General features: G+C 41.5%; 1 protein-coding gene across 4 annotated transcripts in view; it reads right to left on the minus strand.

The window, feature by feature from the left end:
- Positions 1–10,453: 10,453 nt before the first annotated feature.
- HECW1 (HECT, C2 and WW domain containing E3 ubiquitin protein ligase 1) overlaps positions 10,454–21,579 on the minus strand; it is a 460,467-nt gene continuing 449,341 nt past the window's right edge. For all 4 annotated transcript variants that reach the window (XM_063667367.1, XM_054495635.2, XM_054495637.2 and 1 more), the window contains one exon: positions 10,454–14,612. In XM_063667367.1, coding sequence (XP_063523437.1) covers positions 14,501–14,612 — 112 coding nt within the window. In that variant the 3' untranslated portion in view covers positions 10,454–14,500. The remainder of the gene's footprint in view (positions 14,613–21,579) is intronic.

A 21,579-nucleotide genomic window follows, 5' to 3' on the forward strand; every position in this document is an offset into this window, starting at 1 on the left:
TTCCACTGATTTATTTGTCTTTTCACTGTCTTGGTCACGGTAGCTTTACAGTAAGTCTTGAAGTCAGTACATTCAGTCTTCTAACTTTGTTTTTCTTTTTAAGATTTTTATGGCTTTTCTAGGTTCTTTGAATTTTCATATAAATTTTAGAATCAGCATTCTAAAATTTTGTCATTTCAAAAACAAGCATTTTGTCAATTTCTACAAAAATTCTACTTGGATTTTGGTTGAGATTGCGTTGAATTGTATTAATTCGACTATTTTTTGGACACAGAGTCTCGCTCTGTCACCAGGCTGGAGTGCAGTGACGTGATCTTGGCTTACTGCAACCTCTGCCTCCCATGTTCAAGTGATTCTCCTGTCTCAGCCTCCCGAGTAGCTGGGACTACAGGCACACGCCACCATGCCCAGCTAATTTTTGTATTTTTAGTAGAGATGGGGTTTCACCATGTTGGCCAGGATGGTCTCAATCTCTTGACCTCGTGATTCACTCACCTCGGCCTCCCAAAGTGCTGGGATTACAGGCATGAGCCACCATGCCCAGCTGACATCATTTTTCAAAGAAGAGTTTGACCTATAGTTTTATTTTCTTATGCCTACTTTCTCCAGTTTTGATATTATAGTTATACTGACTTTATAATATGAATTAATTAACTTCTCATTTATTTTTAATGTTCTGTATAAAATTAATTCAACCATTTATTCAAGAAATAGCTGGTGAATGTGTACTCAGGGCCAGGAACTGTTCTAGGCCATGGCACTGTAATGGTAAACAAAACAATAGTCCTGCTTCCTTAGAGTTTACATTCTTATAGAGGAGACACCCAATAAACAAATAGATATAGCATATAACTTAGAGATAAGTAGTATGGAAAAACAGGAAGCAAGAAAAGGAAATGGGAAGGGGCTGGAGGCAGAACTTTAGATATATTGGACAGGCACATGTAAGGAGAGTCCTAAGTGAAGTGAGCAAGAGAGCCACCAGAGTCCAGGGGAAGAGGAACCCACGCAGAGGAAATCACGATGTAAAGGCTCTCCGGTGAAAAGGTGACTGGGTGTTGGCCTGGAGAAAGGATGGTAGCCGGGGGCAGGCCATGCAAGGATTTATGAGCTGATGGGAAATCATTGATGGGTTTGAGCTGGAGAGCTGCGTGATTTAACACATGTTAGAAGGATTAGCCTGGCTATAATGTGGAGGATAGACTGAGGGTGGCAAAATTCGAAGTAGTAAGGCCACATGGGAGACTACAGCGACAATATAGGTGAGAAATTATTGTGGTTTGGATTAGGAAAGTGGCAATGTAATTGGTAAAAAGCAATAGAAATTATTTCATGGGAGGGCCAACAGGAAGTGCTGGTGGGTTAGATGAAGAGTTTGAGAGAAGGATCTCCTCATGCAGTTTCTCTGAGTCCTGGGTCAGGTATGTGCACAGCTTCATGATGAGAAGAGACAATGTTTTCAGCAGGTTACTCACACTTTTGAGGTTGAAGGCAGTGAGAAACAGAAGGGCTTATCTTTTTTTTTCCTCTTGGGTTTAGTTTATCCTTGTAAGATTCAACTGTCTTAGTTCTCTCTTGCTTTATATCTGGCTTGCATTCCTGATTCAGATCCACCATCAGATGCTAAAGCTTCCATATTTTTTCACCAGCTCCACAACAGCATCAGGCTTATCCCTATAATAAATCCTTATCCCATAGCACTCAGAGTGGCTCTCCTTTCCAGATCAAAGCCCTAACTGATGCAAGTTTGATATGCCAATTAGCCCACTGAATAGAGATGTGCATTAGATAATCAAATACATAAGAAGATGTTTCAGCTGTATCCATGAATTGTGAATACCTAGTGCTTTGTTATTATTCTGCAGCTAATTTTTAAACTATTGTTTTCTAGTTTTACTATTTTGTGGTGAGAGGATGTGAAATATTAGTTCTTTGGCATTTATTGAGATATTGTTTGTATCCTGAATGTAGTCTTTTTTCTTTTTTGCAGATGTTTCTTGAACTAGGGAAGAATGCATATTCTCTGTATGTTGGGTACAAGGTTTGATGGGTATCTAGACAATAGGTGGTATGTGTACCCTTAATAACTCTTAATAACCAGGAAATAGAATTTTAAATGAGCATTGTTAGAGATTGAGAAGGCCATTAAATCTTTGTAAAAGATACAAGCCACAAAAGAGACCTAACCATCATTAACTTATATGTACATAATAATATAGACTCAAAATATGTAACTTATTGAATTAGAAATACAAAAAATTTTACTTATAAACTTGACAAAAATTAGTAACAGTAATTAATAAACCAAATTATGAGTATTGTACTATATATATAATGTATATATATGAATATATACATAAATATGATTTGGTTTGTTAATTATTATGTTATATATATATATACATATATATAAATGTTGCTATACCAATGAAAGAGATTATAATTCCTATAACAACTAATTTGAATGACATATTTATTTTATTTGTTTATTTACTTTTGAGCCAGAGTCTCGCCTTGTCACCCAGGCTGGAGTGCAGTGGCCCAGTCTTGGCTCACTGCAACCTCTGCCTTTCAGGTTCAAGCGATTCTCCTGCCTCAGCCTCCCAAGTGGCTGGGATTACAGGCGCCCACCACCACGCCCAGCTAATTTTTGTATTTTTAGTAGAGACAGGGTTTCGCCATGTTGGCCAGGCTGGTGTTGCCTGACCTCAGGTGACCCACCTGCCTTGGGCTCCCAAAGTTCTCGGATTACAGGCGTGAGCCACTGTGCCTGGCACTTACATATCAACCTTTTGAAAAAAATTTTTAGGGTAGAAAATCAGTTTTCTTAGGTCAATCTGATGGAAGTTTAATCTAAAAAAATCAACTGGGCAATATTTTTAAACATACAATTATAATAAGAGTACACTTTGTAAATATATGTATATGAAAAATACAGATTCACTTATTTTTAGAAGCTAGGTCTTTCAAGTGCTGCAAGCTGCCAACATTCTCATTCATGTTAAATACTTACAGGTTTCAAGGGACTTGTTTTAGCAAACAAACAAACAAAAAAGTAGGCTGAGCATGGTGGCTCATGCTTGTAATCCCAACACTTTGGGAGGCCGAGGTGGGCAGATGGCTTGAGCTCAGGAGTTCGAGACCAGCCTGGTCAACATGGTGAAATCCTGTCTCTACTACAAGTACAAAATAATTAGCTGGGCGTGGTGGTGGGCGCCTGTAATCCCAGCTACTCGGGAGTCTGAGGCAGGAGAATTGCTCGAACGCAGGAGGCGGAGGTTGCAGTGAGTGGAGATCGCACCACTGCACTCCAGCTTGGGCGACAGAGTAAGACTCTGTCTCAAAAAAAAAAAGAAAGTAAAAAGAAACTGTTCTTCTCAAACCTGCCTTTCCATGGTTTATAATCTTTCATCCCTGATTCATATATTTGAATCTTTCTTTATCGACTTGGACATTTAAAAGTACTTATGTTATGGCTTTTTTAGAGTGCAGTACTATTTCAAGTTCCATTGGCTCATTCCATCTGTGGATTTTCTTTCCTAGTCATGGAGTTCCTTATATATTTTATACTTTTTTGATGATGAACTCCTATTTTAACTGTAACTTTGTATTTTTAAATGTTCCAAATAGGGTCTGAGTTGGGAAAAAATCTCTGTGATGTGGTTTCTAAATGGCCTCTGTCCTGACTACAGAGTTTGATGATTGGGAGACAAATTTCTGGCTTAATTTCTCAGTGGAGCTTGGGGGTTCTAAAGCATTTGGATGACATGAATTTGTGTTCTGCACTGTCATGAGCCATGAGTCAGGATTCAGGATCTGTGGTTCACACCACTTCCTCCATCAAACAACTTATTGCCTGCTCTGTGCCAGCAGAGGAGGTTTTTACAACCCACTCATGAAGAAGTCAGCACTTTCCCAACTTCAGGTTAAATGCCAAGAGTTCATTTTCAGTTCCTTGCTCTACAAGAAGACCGAGGGCTCAAGTCCTGACCTAGAAGAAAACCCATGTCCTTAAAGTGTTTAACCAAGTCTTACTAACCACTGTAGCTGTAGGTTTCTTTTTATTGCTAGCTTCTTAGCTTCACTGTATATTACATTGAAAACTATATATATATATATATATATTTTTTTTTTTTGAGATGGAGTCTTCCTCTGTCACCCAGGCTGGAGTGCAGTGGCACGATCTCAGCTCACTGCAGCCTCTGTCTCCCGGGTTCCAGTCATTCTCCTGCCTCAGTCTCCTGGGTAGCTGGGACTACAGGCACACGCCACCATGCCTGGCTAATTTTTGTATTTTTAGTAGAGAGGGGGTTTCGCCATGTTGGCCAGGCTGGTCTCGAACTCCTGACCTCAGGCAATCTGCCCGCCTCAGCCTCCCAAAGTGCTGGGATTACAGGCCTGAGCCACCACGCCTGGCTTTTTTTTTTTTTTTTTTTTGTGACAGAGTCTTGCACTGTCGCCCAGGCTGGAGTGCAATGGCGCAATCTTGGCTCACTGCAACCTCTGCCTCCTGGGTTTATGTGATTCTCCTGCTTCAGCCTCCCAAGTAGCTTGGATTACAGGCACATACCACCACACCTGGCTAATTTTTTGTATTTTTAGTAGAGATGGGGTTTCACTATGTTGGCCAGACTGATCTGGAACTCCTGATCTCATGATCAGCCCACCTCAGGATCCTAAAGTGCAGGGATTACAGGCGTGCACCACCATCCTTTTACATTTCGAGCATGAGGGTGGTGTTGTTTTCAAGTCAGCTTAGTGCTCCATCTTAATTGGAAGTCTGCTATTGTTTGCTTGTTTTTTTGTTTTGGTTTATTTTTCAGTCAATTCAGCTTTCTTTTTATGTATCTTGCTTCTATTTCTCAGGGGTCATATCTTCCGGCTAGCTACTCAGAATGCCAATTAGAAAATACATATTTTTTTTGAGCCAGAGTCTTGCTCTGTTGCCCAGGCTGGAGTGTAGTGGCATGATCATAGCTCACTGCAGCTTTGAACTCCGAGGCTCAAGGGATCCTCCCACCTCAGTCTCCTGAGTAGCTGGGACTATAGGTGTGTACCACCGCATCTGGCTAATTAATTTTTTTTTTTTTTTAGGAGAGATAGGGTCTTGCTATGTTGCCCAGGCTGGTCTTGAACTCCTGGCCTCAAGCAGTCCTCCTGCCTTGGCCTCCCAAAGTGCTAGGACCACAGGCATGGGCCACTGCGCCTGGCCCAATTAGAAATTTTTTAATAATTTCAATTGTTGCCAGTAGTGAGTCATCTTCAGGGATGAACTCTTCCTTTGAGTCTTCAGGGTGCTGTTTCTTTTTCTTGTTCTGTGATGTTTGTCATAGTTTCCAGAATTATTTGTCCTTCAGTGAGTAAATTAGACCTAGCTTTTGCTAAGGAACTGTGTGTGTGTGTGTGTGTGTATGTGTGTGTGTGTGTTTTGGTTCAATCCTCTGTTCATTTGGACACCTGGACTCCTACATCTGGACAGCAGGTAGGTGAGCACAGACCAACTGGAGAATCTGGTAAATATTCATCTAAGTGAAGCTCAGTGGAACTGAGGAAGTATTGCCTTCTACCTTTACTGCTTGCTCTTCTGAAAAACTACATGAAAACTACAAGTCACCACAGGCTTGACCAGAAATGCTTCAGTTTCAAAGGCATTTGTATTTGCTGTTGCCTTTGACCAAGCCACTCTTCCTCCAGAGAGTGTCAGCGCTCATTCTCTCATCTCTTAAGATTTTGCCCAAACATCATCTTTTGTCAGCACCTTCCCTAAAAATTCTTTTTATATTTCTAATCCCTTTTATTTCAACCCTCTTCATTTCCTTTCCTTTTTCCCCATCACACTTACCACCTCTCAACATACTCTATTATTTAGTTACTTATTCTTTGTTTTGTTTACTGATGCAACCCCAGTGCCTAAAACAATGCCCAGCACAGTGCTGATGTTCAATAAACATTTATTGATAAATTGAATGAATAAATGCTTTGCCACTAGGGTTCTTCTTTCTCCTACCCTCCCCTACAGAATTTGTGTATGGGGGCTTCATCTTTTGGAATATGCGATACAGGATAATTTTCCTTTAGTTCCTGCTGTCTACATAGGAGTTCTAATCCAGGATAAACATAGAGTGTTACTGATGATGGGGTGGGAAGAGTATCTAAGAACAATTTAGTGTCTGACCTGAATGAACGATGTCACCTCCAGATCCACCAGCAAGATGCAATTTTGAACCATAACTTGGGCCCTTGATATTTTAAAACTCTTGATACATATCATCAAATTGTATTCAGAAAAGTTATGCCAACATGCCAATTTCTCTTTTCTCTGCAGTCTCATTATTAATTAATTAATTATTTTTTTTTTGAGACAAGGTCTCACTATGTTGCCTAGGCTGGTCTCAAGCTCTGAGCCTCGAGCAGTCCTTCTGCCTTAGCCTCCTGAGTAGCTATGATTACAGGTGGGAGCCACCAGACTTGGCCATTGTCAATTTAAACTAAAGAGTAGCTACCATGCGTAGTGAATGCTCTCCTAAGGTTAAACTGTCAGTGTTTCTTCTCAAAAGTTATCCTAAAAAGGAAAGAATGCTGAATGGTCTTTCGATCAATTATCTATTGCCCCAAAAAAGTACAGTGATCACAAAATATCACTGGTGTTTAACTACGCACTTTTAGTGTTGATGTCTCTGGGGTCAGCTGGAGGTTGGCTGGGTGGCTCTAATGATCCTGGCTGGATTTGCTCAAGTACCTGGTGGTCAGCTGGCTGTTGGTTGATCTAGCCTGGCTCAGTTTGACCCCTGACATCTCTCATTCTCCTCTTATTCCAGGCCTGCTCTCATGGTGATAGCACAGCAACAAGAGAGAGAGGTCAAGCTCAGCCACGCAAGTACTTTACATGCCTCTGCTTGTGTTATGCTGGGTGGGTGGTTCAGGGAATGAGTCAGAATGACCAACCACAGATGGAGGTGACTGCAAAGTTACAGGGTAAAGGATGTGACTTCAGGGAGGCTGAAGAATTGAGGCCCTTTTATGTGATCCACCACAATCTTAGAAAAGAGTTATTTCCCATTGTCATTTAATTTTTCCTACTGAAAGAATAAGGTTGGAAAAAGGGAAGAAGCTCTTTTTATGAGTGAATATAAAATTCTGGACAGGATAAAAGCCATGACCCAATTTTTATTACATTTAAAAAGTAATAGGGATTATGTAACAACTGTGTAAGAAAAACAGAAAACTCTATAGGATGTACTCTTTGGAATAAAATGGAAAGAAATACAAGTTCTTGGGCATATATAACTTGCCCAATTATTTGAACAAATTAATTCTAATCTGAATAAGTTTTAATGCTAATTCAATCAGAAGTTCCAGATATTAAAAAGAAATCTCTTTGTAGCTGTATTCTCCCAGCTTTTAAAGATATGAAGGTTCTTAGGCTGATTGAGTCACCTCTGCTCATTTCTTTGTTTACTGTTTCAGAAAAAAATGTTTCCCTCTTTCTGATATAATACATTTAAATTATTTTTCCCATTTTTATAAGTGCTCAAATTCTGTCTCCATCTGAGTTCATTCCTGCCCATCCTTCCTCACCAGCAGAGACAATTGCTCCTGTTGCCTTTTCCTGTAGCACGTTGCTTATTATTTTTTAATGGCGTCATATTGTACTCAGGAGCCAGGGTTGGCGAGCTGGGTTGGGAAGACTACTCACACTGGAATCGGGCCAAATCTCAACTAGAGGAGAATAATGCATCATTATATTGTTAGTTCATGAGCTCCCTGAGGGCAAAGACTGCCACTGGCCCCTGTGTCTGGCACAAGACCCAACATGTAACAAGTATTCAATAAATGGTTACTTGAATGAGGTGGTGTGTGGTTGAGTGCTTGGGCCCTGGAGCTGGCTCCTTGTTCTCAAATCTTGGCTATGTCTTTTACTAACTGTGTGTCTTTGGGCAAGTTAGTTAACTTCTTTATACTTTTTTTCTTTTTCAGCTTAAAAGAGGGATATAAAGGTAGCTATTTCATAAGATGATACATAGAAGGCATGTCAGAATTTATGATTGTTACTATTACTGCTGGAGGCTCTTAAGGTGGTGGGAAGGAGGACGTTACATATTGAATCATGTCCTCCAAAGAAGATATACTGGAGCCCTAACTCTACCCAGTACCTCAAATGTGATTCTATTTCCTTATTTGGAGGTAAGGTCTTTACAGAACTAATCAAGTTAAAGTGAGGTCATTAGGGTTAGCCCTAATCCAATATGATGGTGTCCTCATAAAAAGGAAAAGTGTGGACACACACACACACACACACACACAGAGTCATACAAAGATGAAGACAGAGATCTACAAGCCAAGGAATGCCAAATACTGCAAGAAAACCACTGGAAACTAGGAGAGTGAGGTGGAATAGATGCTTTCTCACAGCCCTCAGAAGGAACCAGCCCCCGACACCTTCATCTCAAACTGCTAGCCTTGTTTAAGCCATCCACCTTGGGGTTCTTTGTTCTGGCAGCCCTAGCAAACTCGCACAGAGGGGCCGTGGGAACCAGCAGCCCACATCCTTCTTTGGTGACTGCACACTGACCGTGGATTCCTGGCATCCAGTTGTACTCTTTCAGGTTCCATCTCTTCTGCATACCTCATGCTCCTGGCACATTTTTGAATGGTTATGCCAGGTCCAGGAGCCTGGGACCCCACAGGATATTTTGTGACAAGGCAGTAGCCTTCAAGATAAAACTCAGTGGCCTTGACATCAACTATTCTGTTCTCAGATCTCCAAGGTAAACCTGTTGAACAAAAGTATCTAAGCCTATTCCCAGCCATAAATGTGATATGTAATTCCTGCAGCACTGATAAAGGTTAGCCTGATCCTCCATAACTCCCTTCACTTGTTCTGAGAGCCATCCTCTATAAACACATCTAAACCATGTCTGGAGTACAAGCTATGTGTGTCACTTTTCCCCTTACAGTATATAATTAATGAGCTGTCAGCACATTAATTGGAAAGGTATGGCCATAGAAATCAGGAGACCTGGCCGAGTGCGGGGTCTCACACCTGTAATCCCAGCACTTTGGGAGGTCAAGGCAGGTGGATCACTTGAGGCCAGGAGTTTAAGACCAGCCTGACCAACATGGTGAAACCCCATCTCTACTAAAAATACAAAAATTAGCTGGGCATGGTGGTGCACACCTGTAATTCCAGATACTTGGGAGGCTGAGGCAGGAGAATTGCTTGAACCCGGGAGGTGGAGGCTGCAGTGAGCTGAGATCACACCATTGCACTCTGGCCTGGGCAACAACAGTGAAACTCAGTCTCAAAATAAATAAATAAATAAAAATAAAAAAGAAATCAGGAGACCTAAAGTCCAATCTTGAGTTCAGAATAAGATTAAAGCAGAATACTATAATCTATATATGACTATAAATGATGATCTAGTCCAGATTTTCTCTTTATGCCTTAGGAGAAAAGTGATTTTCAGTTAGAATAAATCTGAAGTCAGCCCAGCACGTGTGGAAAAATGCAGTATCGGCCGGGCATGGTGGCTCACGTCTGTAATCCCAGTACTTTGGGAGGCCAAGGTGGGTGGATCACCTAAGGTCGGGAGTTCGAGACTAGCCTGACCAACATGGAGAAACCCCGTCTCTACTAAAAATACAAAATTAGCTGAGCATGGGGTGGCACATGCCTGTAATCCCAGCTACTCGGGAGGCTGAGGCAGGAGAATTGATTGAACCCGGGAGGCAGAGGTTGCAGTGAGCTAAGATTGCGCCATTGCACTCCAGCCTGGCCAACAAGAGCAAAGCTCTGTCTCAAAATAATAATAATAATAATAAAAGAAAAATGCCATATCAAGATGACTCTCTGTTTCCAAATCAGTCTGTCAGGTTTTTCCTTCTCCCAGTACTCCCCACACTTTTTTCTAATAATAGAATATTTTCTCTCTAAAGAATAAATCAGCTTCCAACCACCCAGTAAGAGCCACATGGTTTGTCTTTTAGAGGCTTGGAAGGAGATCATGCTGTTTTCATCTTGGGAGTTTGTGATACGAGCCATAGGACACAATATATTTGCCTAGTGGTGACCCTTGTCCTGGGATGACACTGGGTGTTAGGCAGTAGCTTGGAGCTTTCATAGAAGCATCTCCATAGCTAGGAATTTATATAAACCAGCACAACTGGTTTACATAAAGGGCACTAAAAAAAATGCTGCCCGTGTGGTTTGTGTAGGGTTCTTACAGCCATACACAAGGAACTTTTTACAAAAGCTCTCTTCTTTATTCATGGATTTGTGAGCACATATTATGCTTTTTTGATAAATAATTTTTTTCTTGGGACTTTAAAAAAATCATAGCAGCTGGTAACCTTCTGTGTTGTTTTATTGCTTACATCCAGCGAGAGTGTAAGGCAGGACACAGATTGTTATGTGTTGTCCTAGACTTCCGTTTGCAATAAGGAGCATACACAATGCCATACCAAAGTGAGTTTATTGACATTCCTTGAAGATGGTGTGATGGAAGAGAAAGCGCGGCCTGAGTATCACGTGACATTTCTCTTGCTGATGTAAGCAAAATCAGCCCAATAACGTGGACTTCTCCTGCTATTGACTAGAACAGACTTTTGAACAAAATTGTTGTAGACATTTCCTTGGATAAATTGGAAGCTGCAGGAAGTAGGCTAAAGGAACAATATTTACTCTATATACTACCTCTAGGCACCTTTTTTTCTACTAGAACAAAGGGACTACATGTCACTAACAGGAAAATAACACTTTCTCTTTTGGACCTTATGATGGCTGGAACATCCATCCCAGATTTTTATGATATAGTATTGCAGCAGTTTTAATAATGAACACGGAAGTACGTAATAATAATAATAATAATAAAGCACCACATTTGTTAAGTAAAGTTCTAACTACTTTCATTTGAAAGTGTTTCATCTTGACTGGGAAAATATTTGTGGCAACTGAGAAATTTCCGAACCCAAATTTTGGACACATGGTTTGACATATGGACTGACAATATGATGGATGTAATATTAAAACTACCCTGGAAAACTCAGCCATTGGCTTGCCACACAAATATACTTACTGTTCAAGGACATATGGTCATGTATTAAAAGAAAATTTAGATCTTGCATGTTTAACGCCTGCTCCCCCAAATCATATGTCTCTTTTTCTTAATTTTTTCACCACTCTCTCGGCATCTTCACAACCTCCACTCATTTATATACATAGGAAATTACAAAGAGTTCAGTAGATTTAGAATACTTCTGACCCCACAGAGTCAATTTCCATTTTTAGGATTATCATCTTCACACTGTAGCATAAAACATTTGTGATATCCGTGAAATTATTATAACACTTTATAGAATTTTAAAAGCATTTTTCAAAGTTGTAACATAAATCTTTTCTTATTTATTGTTCTTGTTTGTCCCCTGATTAAAGGCGTTACACTCTTACAAAAAGCAATTGTTTTAGGGAGATTGTGGCTTATAAATTTTTAAGTGATTAATTTTGCAATTTGCCTCCATGGAGAAAACTCATGCTTAAAAAAAAATTACAGGTGGTAACAAATAGATCTGTTTTTCTCCCGAACTATATAATTTAAGGTGGTTTATACCTCCACCTAAGTGAAATTTAGTTCTATAGCTATTTCATTTCATATACATATTGAATGAAAAATTATATATAATTTAAAAATCAGCCTTATAAATAAGGTAAACATGAATGTCCATAACTTGTTTCTGTGTTCCTCTTCTTTTTGTTTTTCTTCCTTAAGGATTCTATGCAAGGTTGCAATAAAATATTACAAGCTTCATCTTCTTTCAGGTGACCGTGACATCAGCATTTCTTCATGAAATTTTGCACTTTTGTGAAATAATGTTCCTGTTATGCTTTGTGGGATAGATCTATAGCTGTGACATCAGTAGTGCTGGTGGATAAGGAAACGGTAGTTGAAAAATCAGGTATGCCAAAGTTACCTATCTATATATAATTTCTGAGATACTGCATTCCTTTTGTATATAGGTAGATTAGATATTAATTAATCTAATTAATAGATTAATTAGTTATTTATATAAATTGTAAAGCTCTCCAGGAGCCGGTCCATCTTGTAAACAGCTTTCTCCCTTTCCAATGCCTGACAAATAATGTAAGTACTAGAAAGAGAGTGCTTGAATTAATGAGTATTTACATATATATAACACCAAGTTCTAAAGATAAAAGATGCCCCTATATTAGAGATGCTGTTGCAAGAGTTAGAATAAGGATATGGTTCAGTGATCTGCATAGTCCTTTTGCTCTGATTTCATAAATAAAATAATAGCTCCATTGGAATCCATTATTCTTCAGATGCTGAACATGTACTGAATTTTACATATCCCTCAAATTCTATATCATATAACTTACACATTCCATCCTGTCTCAGTAAATATTCTTTTTAGACAATAAAAGGCTAAATTTCTATAATGTATACTCCTTGATTGACAATGGACACATCACTTCAAGGGGTGCTGGGCATTGTAGCTAATTCCTACTAAAAAAAATGCTTTTATTTTTATTTATTTTTTTGAGATGGAGTCTCCCTCGGTCATCCAGGCTGGAGTGCAGCGGCACAATCTTGGCTCACTGCAACCTCTGCTTCTCAGGTTCAAGCGATTCTCCTTCCTTAGCCTCCCAAGTATCTGGACTACCGTCATGTGCCATCACACCTGGCTAATTTTTGTGTTTTTAGTAGAGATGGGGTTTCACCATGTTGGCCAGGCTTGTCTTGAACTCCTGACCTCAAGTGATCTCCCCACCTCAGCCTCCCAAAGTGCTGGGATTACAGGCATGAGCCACCGCTCCTGGCCGGAATGCTTTAGAGTGTAGGAACACAAATAACACACTGTCCAGACACAAACTGGTAAAATGAGCCATTAGGCGTGGCTTCATATGAAATTCACTTCGTCTTACATTTCTCCCTTGTTTTAATATGGAAAACAATAAAGTGACATTTAAATAGTGGGGTCTCTTGAGCTCTTCTTTTTCCCAGTGAAGAAAAACACTTTCATTTATGACCTATTTCAGGCAACATGGATAACAACGTTAGAAAAATAGCAAATGACCATTATGGTTGGGTTTATTTCAAATGTAATTGAGAGGTTAGGCTGTCTTTGGAGCTTGCAACTGTTTTTCTGACAACATGAAGTTTTCTGAGATATGTTTTCACTGAATGCTAAAAGAAACTGGATATTTATTTTGATACAAATCAACGTGCCTTTGGGGTGTTATGTTTCTGCCCCAGGAGGATTACTATGGGTGAAGGAGAAGTACTATGTTGCCCTTGATCCCTAACAAGCACCATCACTCTCTGCAGCTTCCTAGTGTGGTCCCGATGGGCAATCGAATGCAAAGGAACTTGAACTCCATGATTAAGAAAGGAAAAGGAAAAAAAAAAGTGAAAAAAAACCAATATCAAAGTTTAAAAAAAAGGGTTTGTCTGCCAACCAAACAAAAGTCATGGCTTTAACAAAAGTCATGGTATCATCTACACATTTTTTTTTCCTTTGTGAAGAACTGTGGCTAGACTAAACAAAACAGAACAGTACAGAACTCAGGGATTCAAACCAAGGTAATATGTCCTTCTTCCCTTTCTCCAGTTGGCATTGCCACATTCTACACAAGACAATGGGGGCTGAAGCCTCATCCTTCATGCTACATCAATCAAGAAGCTTTCTTTCTTGGACATGTGCACAAGTTTGTCCTTCTTGTGATGTGAGTATTCACTAGGGATGCTCCCCCTCCTAAACTTCTCTTGAGTTGAGCCCACAATCCCCACAACCATTGGGATGCATTGCATCGCATCAGCAGCAGGTGTTTTCTTGCTGTTGTTAATCGTTAGAATATTTGCACCGTATGTCTAGGCTAGTTCCGGCTGATGGGACTGATGCCACATGTGAATCATGAGTTGAATGTATAAAAATTTCAGCTTTGCCACTGTTGTCCTTTGGATGGATATTATGCACAGGGAAAAGTAGATGGAGAGGAAAACAAAGAGTTAATCAGCTCCTAGTTCTGGAGTTGGTTGTTAGAAATTATAAAAAATGGTGGCTCTGCTCAGAAGACATGGGCATATAAAAGCCTGGAGTGCTTAATGCTCACATTTTCCCTTCAATGATAGAAATGGAAGTAAACATTTATTACCATTTGGTCAAGTGTAGCTTAACTTGCATTCATATTTCATTGTTAGTAATGGAGGTATGTGGAGATATACACAGACCTTGAGACAGCTGTTTTTTAATATTGCATACAGGCTAGCAGTTCACTGAAAACAGAGGAGAGAAGCCTGAAGGTTAGATCTTAGAAGAAGGCAGTTCTTCATGCACAGCTTTTGTCAATCCTGATTTGGTTTGAAAATAAAAATCATGGAATACCAAAATCAAAGGAGAGTTGATTAAGGGAAAGGGAAAAGGGGATCATCCCAGGAAGGGTGATGTCACTGGCCAGGAAAATGTCAGGCGAGGTTCCATGTCCTCACTCAAGTCCAAAGGTGCTGGTTTCCTCTACTGCTGTTAACAGCTTTTCATACAACATGGAGTACGAGGGATACGGTGGAAGATCCAGTCGGTTGAAGCATGTGTGTGCCCTGAATGGGGAGAAGAGATTGGTGAGAGTGTTTGTTTCAATGATACAACTGGTTCTGGATCTGTGACTGTCTGAAGTTGTGATTCAAAAAGGAATCAAAAGTGAGCAGGACCATGATTTAGGACCACCATAAAACATTGCACACTAAAGAGCCTCATTCCTCTAGAATGAATAGACTGGTGGAAGGAATGGAATAACTAAAAATGGGTTGTTTGCATTTGCAAGCAAACCAACTACGCTAGAATGACACTAGCAAACTGATTATAAACTCTATGGTATCAGCCTGATTTGCAATTGAGTTACAAATTTTGATGTGGTCAATGAAGGAGGCAGAAATATAATTAGTATTGAAGGATTATATTCCTAAGTCTTCTTGCCCAGCTCTGATTTGTGAGCCTCTGTGAACCACATGCATCTATTTAGAGGAAGCTGAGATGGCCTGGAATTCTGAGATCCAGTTCTCCATTCAAGTCAAGTGTGCTCTGGAGACAAGTCTGACTCCTCTACCCCAGTAGAACCCACAGAACCTAAAGTTGAAGTGCTGCATTTCCAAGAAAAGCTGCCAGTGTGAGCCAGTCCTCCCTGGATGCCTGGAGTGTCCTGGTGCCCAGGGTTCTAGCTTGCTTCATGTGTTTCCTCCTGCATGGCCAGTGTCTGCCTTAGACAAGGAATGTCTTCCTCGCCAGAGGCTAACACCTGGACCTGGAAGACTCATGTGGGTCTCCAGCAGTGGGTACAAGAAGCCTAGCACACATAGATTCCCTGCTGTGGAGCCTTCAATCACCTGACTAGCTGCTGCCTGCCAGAAGTTCTTTGTTTTTACAGAAACTTTGGCTGATGCCGAGTCCTGTATCATAGTAGGGAGAAAGGTGGATGGGTGCAGGTGAAAGTTCATTTCCTGCCTTTTCCTCCCTAAGAGTGGTGTGTTGAAATGGTGTTTTGAGACACCAACCAGCACAGAAAAGGGCACTCTAAATCAAACCAAATCAAATCAAATCACAAAACAAACATACAAAGAAACAAACAAAACTAAACTCTTCATTAGAGTTTTATTTGGGATATTAAACTCTTCTTTTCATTACAAGATCCCTAGGGGACTTGTGTATTATTTACACCTTTGTTTTAAAGTATATAAACCAGAGTATCAGATCACTGCCCAGGCTGATGCAGCACTCAGGTTATGGGGGGAGATTATTTTGGGAATGAGGAAGATGGGAAGAGGAAAGAGGGAAGGTGGGGTTTCCTGCCTATCGAGAATCTAGGGAGGATGCTGGTGTTTTCATCTGCCCAGCACCCATTCCTCCTCCTGGCAGTCCTTGGGGAACTATCCCTAACCCCTACCTCCCTCCTCCCTGTCCCCTTCCCCATTCAAGCTCCAAAGGCAGGTACAGGGCAGTAGAGTGTCTGGTCTTAGGCCTTAAAGACATAACTGGGAAGAAACATACGAATACAGATTGGCAGAATTCTTAAATTATTATCTAAGATTCAAACAGGCCTTCCTTTACTTTAAAAGAAAATAATTGAAATACTTTACCTAGATGTAAATATTTGAGTGAAAGGGAACTCAGTAAATTGAGTAGGATGGTTACAGTGATTTCTCTCTATGTTAAAAAGATTCCAATGAAACTAGAACATACATTGGGCTACGGCTAAACAGGCGAAGTCGGGCGAAAAATCCCAAGCATGCTTTTGGACTAGCTGAATTAGCCAGGGGCGAGATAGGAGCAGGCATCATCTTCATAGTTTTCTTCCTCTGGTCATTTTAACTGGCACTCATGAGTGGAAATATTACAGAAAAAAAGTCACCTTTACAAATTAGTTGGAACCAAATTAATTCTGTAAAAGATCATTTCTGGGAGTAAACAGAAAGCATTGGCGAATAGCACCTAGTCTGAACACTCATGGTTTACTTACTAGTTGCTTTTATTGCATTTATTTAGAGTCTTGGTGAACTCCCTTAGTTTGTCATCTAGAATGAATGAACACAATCAAATCATGATCCAATTCAGCATGCCTAAGAGCTCGCCACCCTCCAGGTGTGGTTCTGACAGCACCAAGTGCCTGCTTACCTCATTCCTGTGCACCAAACCAAGCATTGCCCGGTGGTGTGGGGCAGTAGACAGCAAGAAACCAGGGCTTGGAAGACCTCTATGCTGACCCCAGTCTAGCCACTTACCGGCTTTATGACCCTGGAAAAGTCAATTAATCTTCCTGAGCCTCAGCTTTCTCACTTGTAAAGTGGGGATAATAATATATGCTGCGTGCACCTCAAAGGGTTATGGGGAGGATCAACGCTAGAACACATGTAAATGCGTTTTGTAACCTGTGAATCATCATTTAAACATAAGATTCTCTTAATAATGCAACCATGATTGTGATAATGATTTGGGGAACCGTGTCATACTTGTGGCAACTGAAGCCTCTGGGGTTTTGCACGTGACATACTGGCAGGTGACTCACTCTCTTCTCACACTTGGTGCGACGGATGTTTTGGAGATCTGCGCGGGTCTTTAAGTTGTGTCGAATTTCACGCCATTGGTGTCAAGCTAGGGTTCCAGCATTTTGAGATAACTTTGGATTGGGTTGTGCCAATCCCTGTATTGTTTATCCTTCTAACTGTGTCATCTACACAGTTGATCTCCCTGTCTCCTCTATTTTTCCAAGTTATAGATTGAAATGTTAACCAACACAGGGCCAAAGAAAGTCTTGCTCCTCTTTACTAGAGACCACTTTAAGGTTGTCTAGAAACACACAAAAGTGGCAGCAGTCACTCCTCTTTGCTGCTAATTGTTCAGCCAGTTATGTAAGTTGTGTCTTCCTTTCATGCCAATCTTCTTCCACTGCCTAACTACAGCCTTGTTCTCTTCAGATAGGCCTTGCTCTCTTCCCTTCTAAATGTACTCTTCTTCAAGTTTGTCAATAACCTCTTGATCCCTAAATCCAGAAGCCCATACTCTACTCCCACCTGCTCCAGCTCTTTAAAAGCATTTGACAGCTCTTGCTCTGGAACATCTCCCTCCTTGGCTTCTCTTTGGTTTCTCAATGGCTGCCATTTTCTCTGCTGAGCTCCCTGATGGCACCCTCAGGCCTCCTTTGTAGGTCCTCTTCTGGCCTTAGGTACTAGAGAGCAGCATTTCTTAGTTTGACACGATTCACTTTTCAAACTTGATAACTCTTTGTTGTGGGAGCTGTTTTGTGCATTGTGAGATGTTTAGCAGCATCCTTGGCTTCTACTCAACAGACACCAGTAGCACCCCTTCCCCTCAACCAAAAATGTTTCCAGACATTGTCAACTGCCTCCTGTGGGGGAAGAGGGGCAAAGTCACCTTCCCCAGCCCCACCTTGAGAACCATTGCTACAGAGTAAACCAACTACTAACTTAACCGGGCCTCCAACTCCACCCTGGGCCTGGGCTTAGTTTACATCTGCAGTGAGACATGTTCATATTAGAATTTCATTTGCAACTTTTAGGCCAGTTAATTGCCCATGACTCTTAGCTTTGATATCCCTGGTCCCTGCCCCAAAGGTAAACCCAAGGATTCTCCCCTCTCCTTTATTCTATCTCCACACTGCCCAGTGCTACTTCGACTCTGACCTAGCTTCTGCGCTTCTCTTTCCTTCCAAGACTTTCCTCTGTCCTCCTTTGAGCTCTTGTTCAAAGTAAAGAAACTTTGCCACCTCCTTAAGCTCTTTCCAGATGCTGCATCCGGGTCCTAGTGTCCCATCTCCAGTCCTCATGGGTGGAAATTGCTCACTGCCCCACACGCTGTGACGTGGATGAACATTCTTTACACTCCCTGCTGTCAATTCCATGTCATGACTTTTGCAATCTTTGATCAGTTTCCATTCCTTTGAATCTCATGTCATTTAGATAATTTATTTTTAAAACCATAGGTTTTGGCTGGCATTTCATTTTAATGAAATAGGATAGAGCAGAAAATAGATTTTATTGCAGATAATAAGGGTAAAGTGCTATTTTGAGGAACTTGAGTTTCCGATATACACACACATACGTGCAAATGAGTACATGTGCATGTCCTGAGTTGTGATATAAAAGGCATTTCTTTCTGTGGACTATGGTTTAAGAAGCTTGAAAATCAGTGATCCAGATAGATCTTTGGTTCCTTCTGACCCTCTGAACTTCTAACTTATTATGATTATTATCTGGCACTTTGCTGAAGTCTTCTTTTCCACTTCAAGTCCTCCTACCAGACTGTGTGGCAACTAAGTCCACATGGCTGACAGGGTGAACACCCAAGCCCCCAGTTCCTTGACCTCAACTCCAGTGACAGTCCTGCCTCTCATCTATTTCAACTATGAAATTATATCCCAGAAGCCCCTACCCTCAAAGTCCTTTCTCCTGGCCCTCACACATCTTTTAGCAGGCAGGGGCTTGGATTGACACAAAGGTTTTATGTAGCCTGGGCTATGACCGGGTTTTGCTGTGGCGGTGTCTGGCGCTCTCATCTGGGAAGCCAGTTGCCTTTCCTTTCTGCAGAGGAAAGATCTGAGGAAAGAGCTGAAGGTTGCCTCTCCCAGAGTGCAGGCCACATGCACTGTGGCTCACAGTAACTGGGAAGCCCATGCCACCCTGGGTCTGCTCTGCTTCCTGCCTGCTCAGGGCTTCCTGCCACCTGCCATAGCCAGGCCAGGTCTTCCTGAACGGCAGTTTCTGGAAGTCAGAGGTTCTTTCTTTCTATCCACACATAGACGACTTTTTTTAGAGTCTTGGATCTTCAGACATTGTCCAAAGGAGATTGGACAGGGGTCACTATTCAGGGGGTTATTTTCAGTGTCCTCTTAGAGGCATTTGCTTCTTGTCCCAAGAAGACATCCCTACTTCCCCAAGAAACCATCTCGGGGGCTTGTGGTGCAGCAGCCTTCTTAGGGGTGCCTTGGTTCAGATATGAAGAACCTGTTCATAAGCCCAATGTCTGCCTTAGAAGCTCTCTGTGTGGGTTAATAATATTAATGTGTATTTCAAAGCTTCCAAAGCAAATATGGAAATTACATTCAATCTGTGACCCCAGATAACAGAAGCAATGACTCTCAATTCCTAAAGAATAGAGACTCCTCAGCACGGTCTTTTCTTTTTTCTTTCTTTCTTTTTTTTTTTTTTTTAATTTAATTTGAGACAAGGTCTCACTCTGTTGCCCAGGCTGGAGTGTGGTGGTGCAATCACAGCTCACTGCAGCCTCGGCCTCCTGGGCTCAAGTGATCCTCCTGCCTCAGCTTCCCAAATAGCTGGGACTACCGGTGCATGCCACCATGCCCAGCTAATTTTTTAAATTTTTTGTACAGATGAGGTCTTGTCATGTTGCCCAGGTTGGTCTTGAACTCTTGGGCGCAAGCCATCGCCTGCCTTAGCCTCCCACAGTGCCAGGATTACAGGTGTGAGCCACTGCGCCCAGCCAGCAGGGTCTTTTGTTTGTGGCTCACCAAACTCTCAACTGCATCCCCTGTGATGTTGCTCTGGGCATCTTACCCTCTGCACTGGCTGGCCGCACCTTCCTGAACACGTGCTGCCGTTCCCCGCTCTCAGCCCTTGCTTGTGTTATTGCTTCAGCCTGGAAGCCCCCTTCTCCCTATTCCTCGCCTCCCAATCCTCCCGTAAATGCCAGTTTTTTAGTGGCATGTTCTCTAGGCAACTCGATTAGGAGGCTCTGTTTCACACTCCCGCAGCACGCTGCTCTTACCCCCTGTGCTCCTCTGATTCTACCTTGTGCTGTGATTAGTTACTATCAGGCCGTGTTCTCCCTAGATTGCAGGTTCCCACGGGCAGGTGTGTGGTTGTAGCTCAGCCCCTCCTCAAGCTGCATGCTATCATCAGTGATGACTCAAGCTGCATTTCTCTAAAATAAAAGCAAGATGTTTCCAAATAACTATATTCTTGAAATCTATCATTCAACTTAACAAATGGAAATTCTGCCTTTTTAGTCTTCTTTTCTTGCCAGACTTACATTCACTAGGTTTAGCTATTGGTAGAGCCATGCAAACAAGACAGACCCTTGGAGCTGAGGGTCTGCTGAACTGAGTGGGTGAAGCCAGGGCTGAAGCCTGCACCAGGGTGTTCAGCTGTGATTAACCAGCTGGGCATGCCCATGAATGCTGACCGACACCAGGTGAATTGTCCTCGGGGAAAATCGGTGAAAGCTATAGTCCAGTAAATCCTTCTGCAATAAGGATTTAGCAAAGGTATTTGGGTGGCCATGTAGAAATAGAGTGGAGTTAAATGCAAAGCTTCTTTATAATTAGAACATATCCTATTAGCAAAAGATAATAGGGGTCAATCTTTTCTTCTGTCTGTTGCAGCAGCGTTTCTCACTATAGCGCCTATGCACAACTGTCTCTTCAGTGCTTTCTGATCGGGAATGCACTACCCAGAGTGGCATAGAAAGGATTCAGGAAGTGCTGGGATTAAAACTCACAGTGCTGGGAATTTCTTCTGTAAAACTGCCTGGAGCCCCAGCGTCTCCTTTTCCACATTTATCCCACAATAGATGTGCTTTCTAAATAGAAGTCACCATAGAGACCCAGAGATACATGTAGTCTCATCCCCACATGTTCTAAAACTTGGTAGGAAAAATCCGACACACCACAAATATATAATGATCCTATGAAGTATCAAGTGATACGCTGCAGAAGTACAGATACGATGCTCGAGAGGTTACTTCCAGGTTCCAGCATTTTTATATTAATGTCCTTGCCTCTGCCCTCTCCTGTGTCAGACAATCATCTTTAAATTAAGTTGGGCTATGACAGCATCCCACGACTGACACACGGACCAAGATATTACAGCTCAAATACCATCAGTCATCAAAACCTCCCTAAGAATAATATAGTTTCAATGCAAGTCTCACAGCCACCTCACCTTCACCTTTCCCTAATAACTCCAATGACAATACTTTGGGTGACAGGAAAGAATTCCATCCCAAAGGATGGTCACTCAAAATCAAATAGCAAAGTAT

This window comes from Pongo pygmaeus, chromosome 6 (genome assembly GCF_028885625.2).
Source record: "Pongo pygmaeus isolate AG05252 chromosome 6, NHGRI_mPonPyg2-v2.0_pri, whole genome shotgun sequence".
Taxonomy (NCBI): Eukaryota; Metazoa; Chordata; class Mammalia; order Primates; family Hominidae; genus Pongo; species Pongo pygmaeus.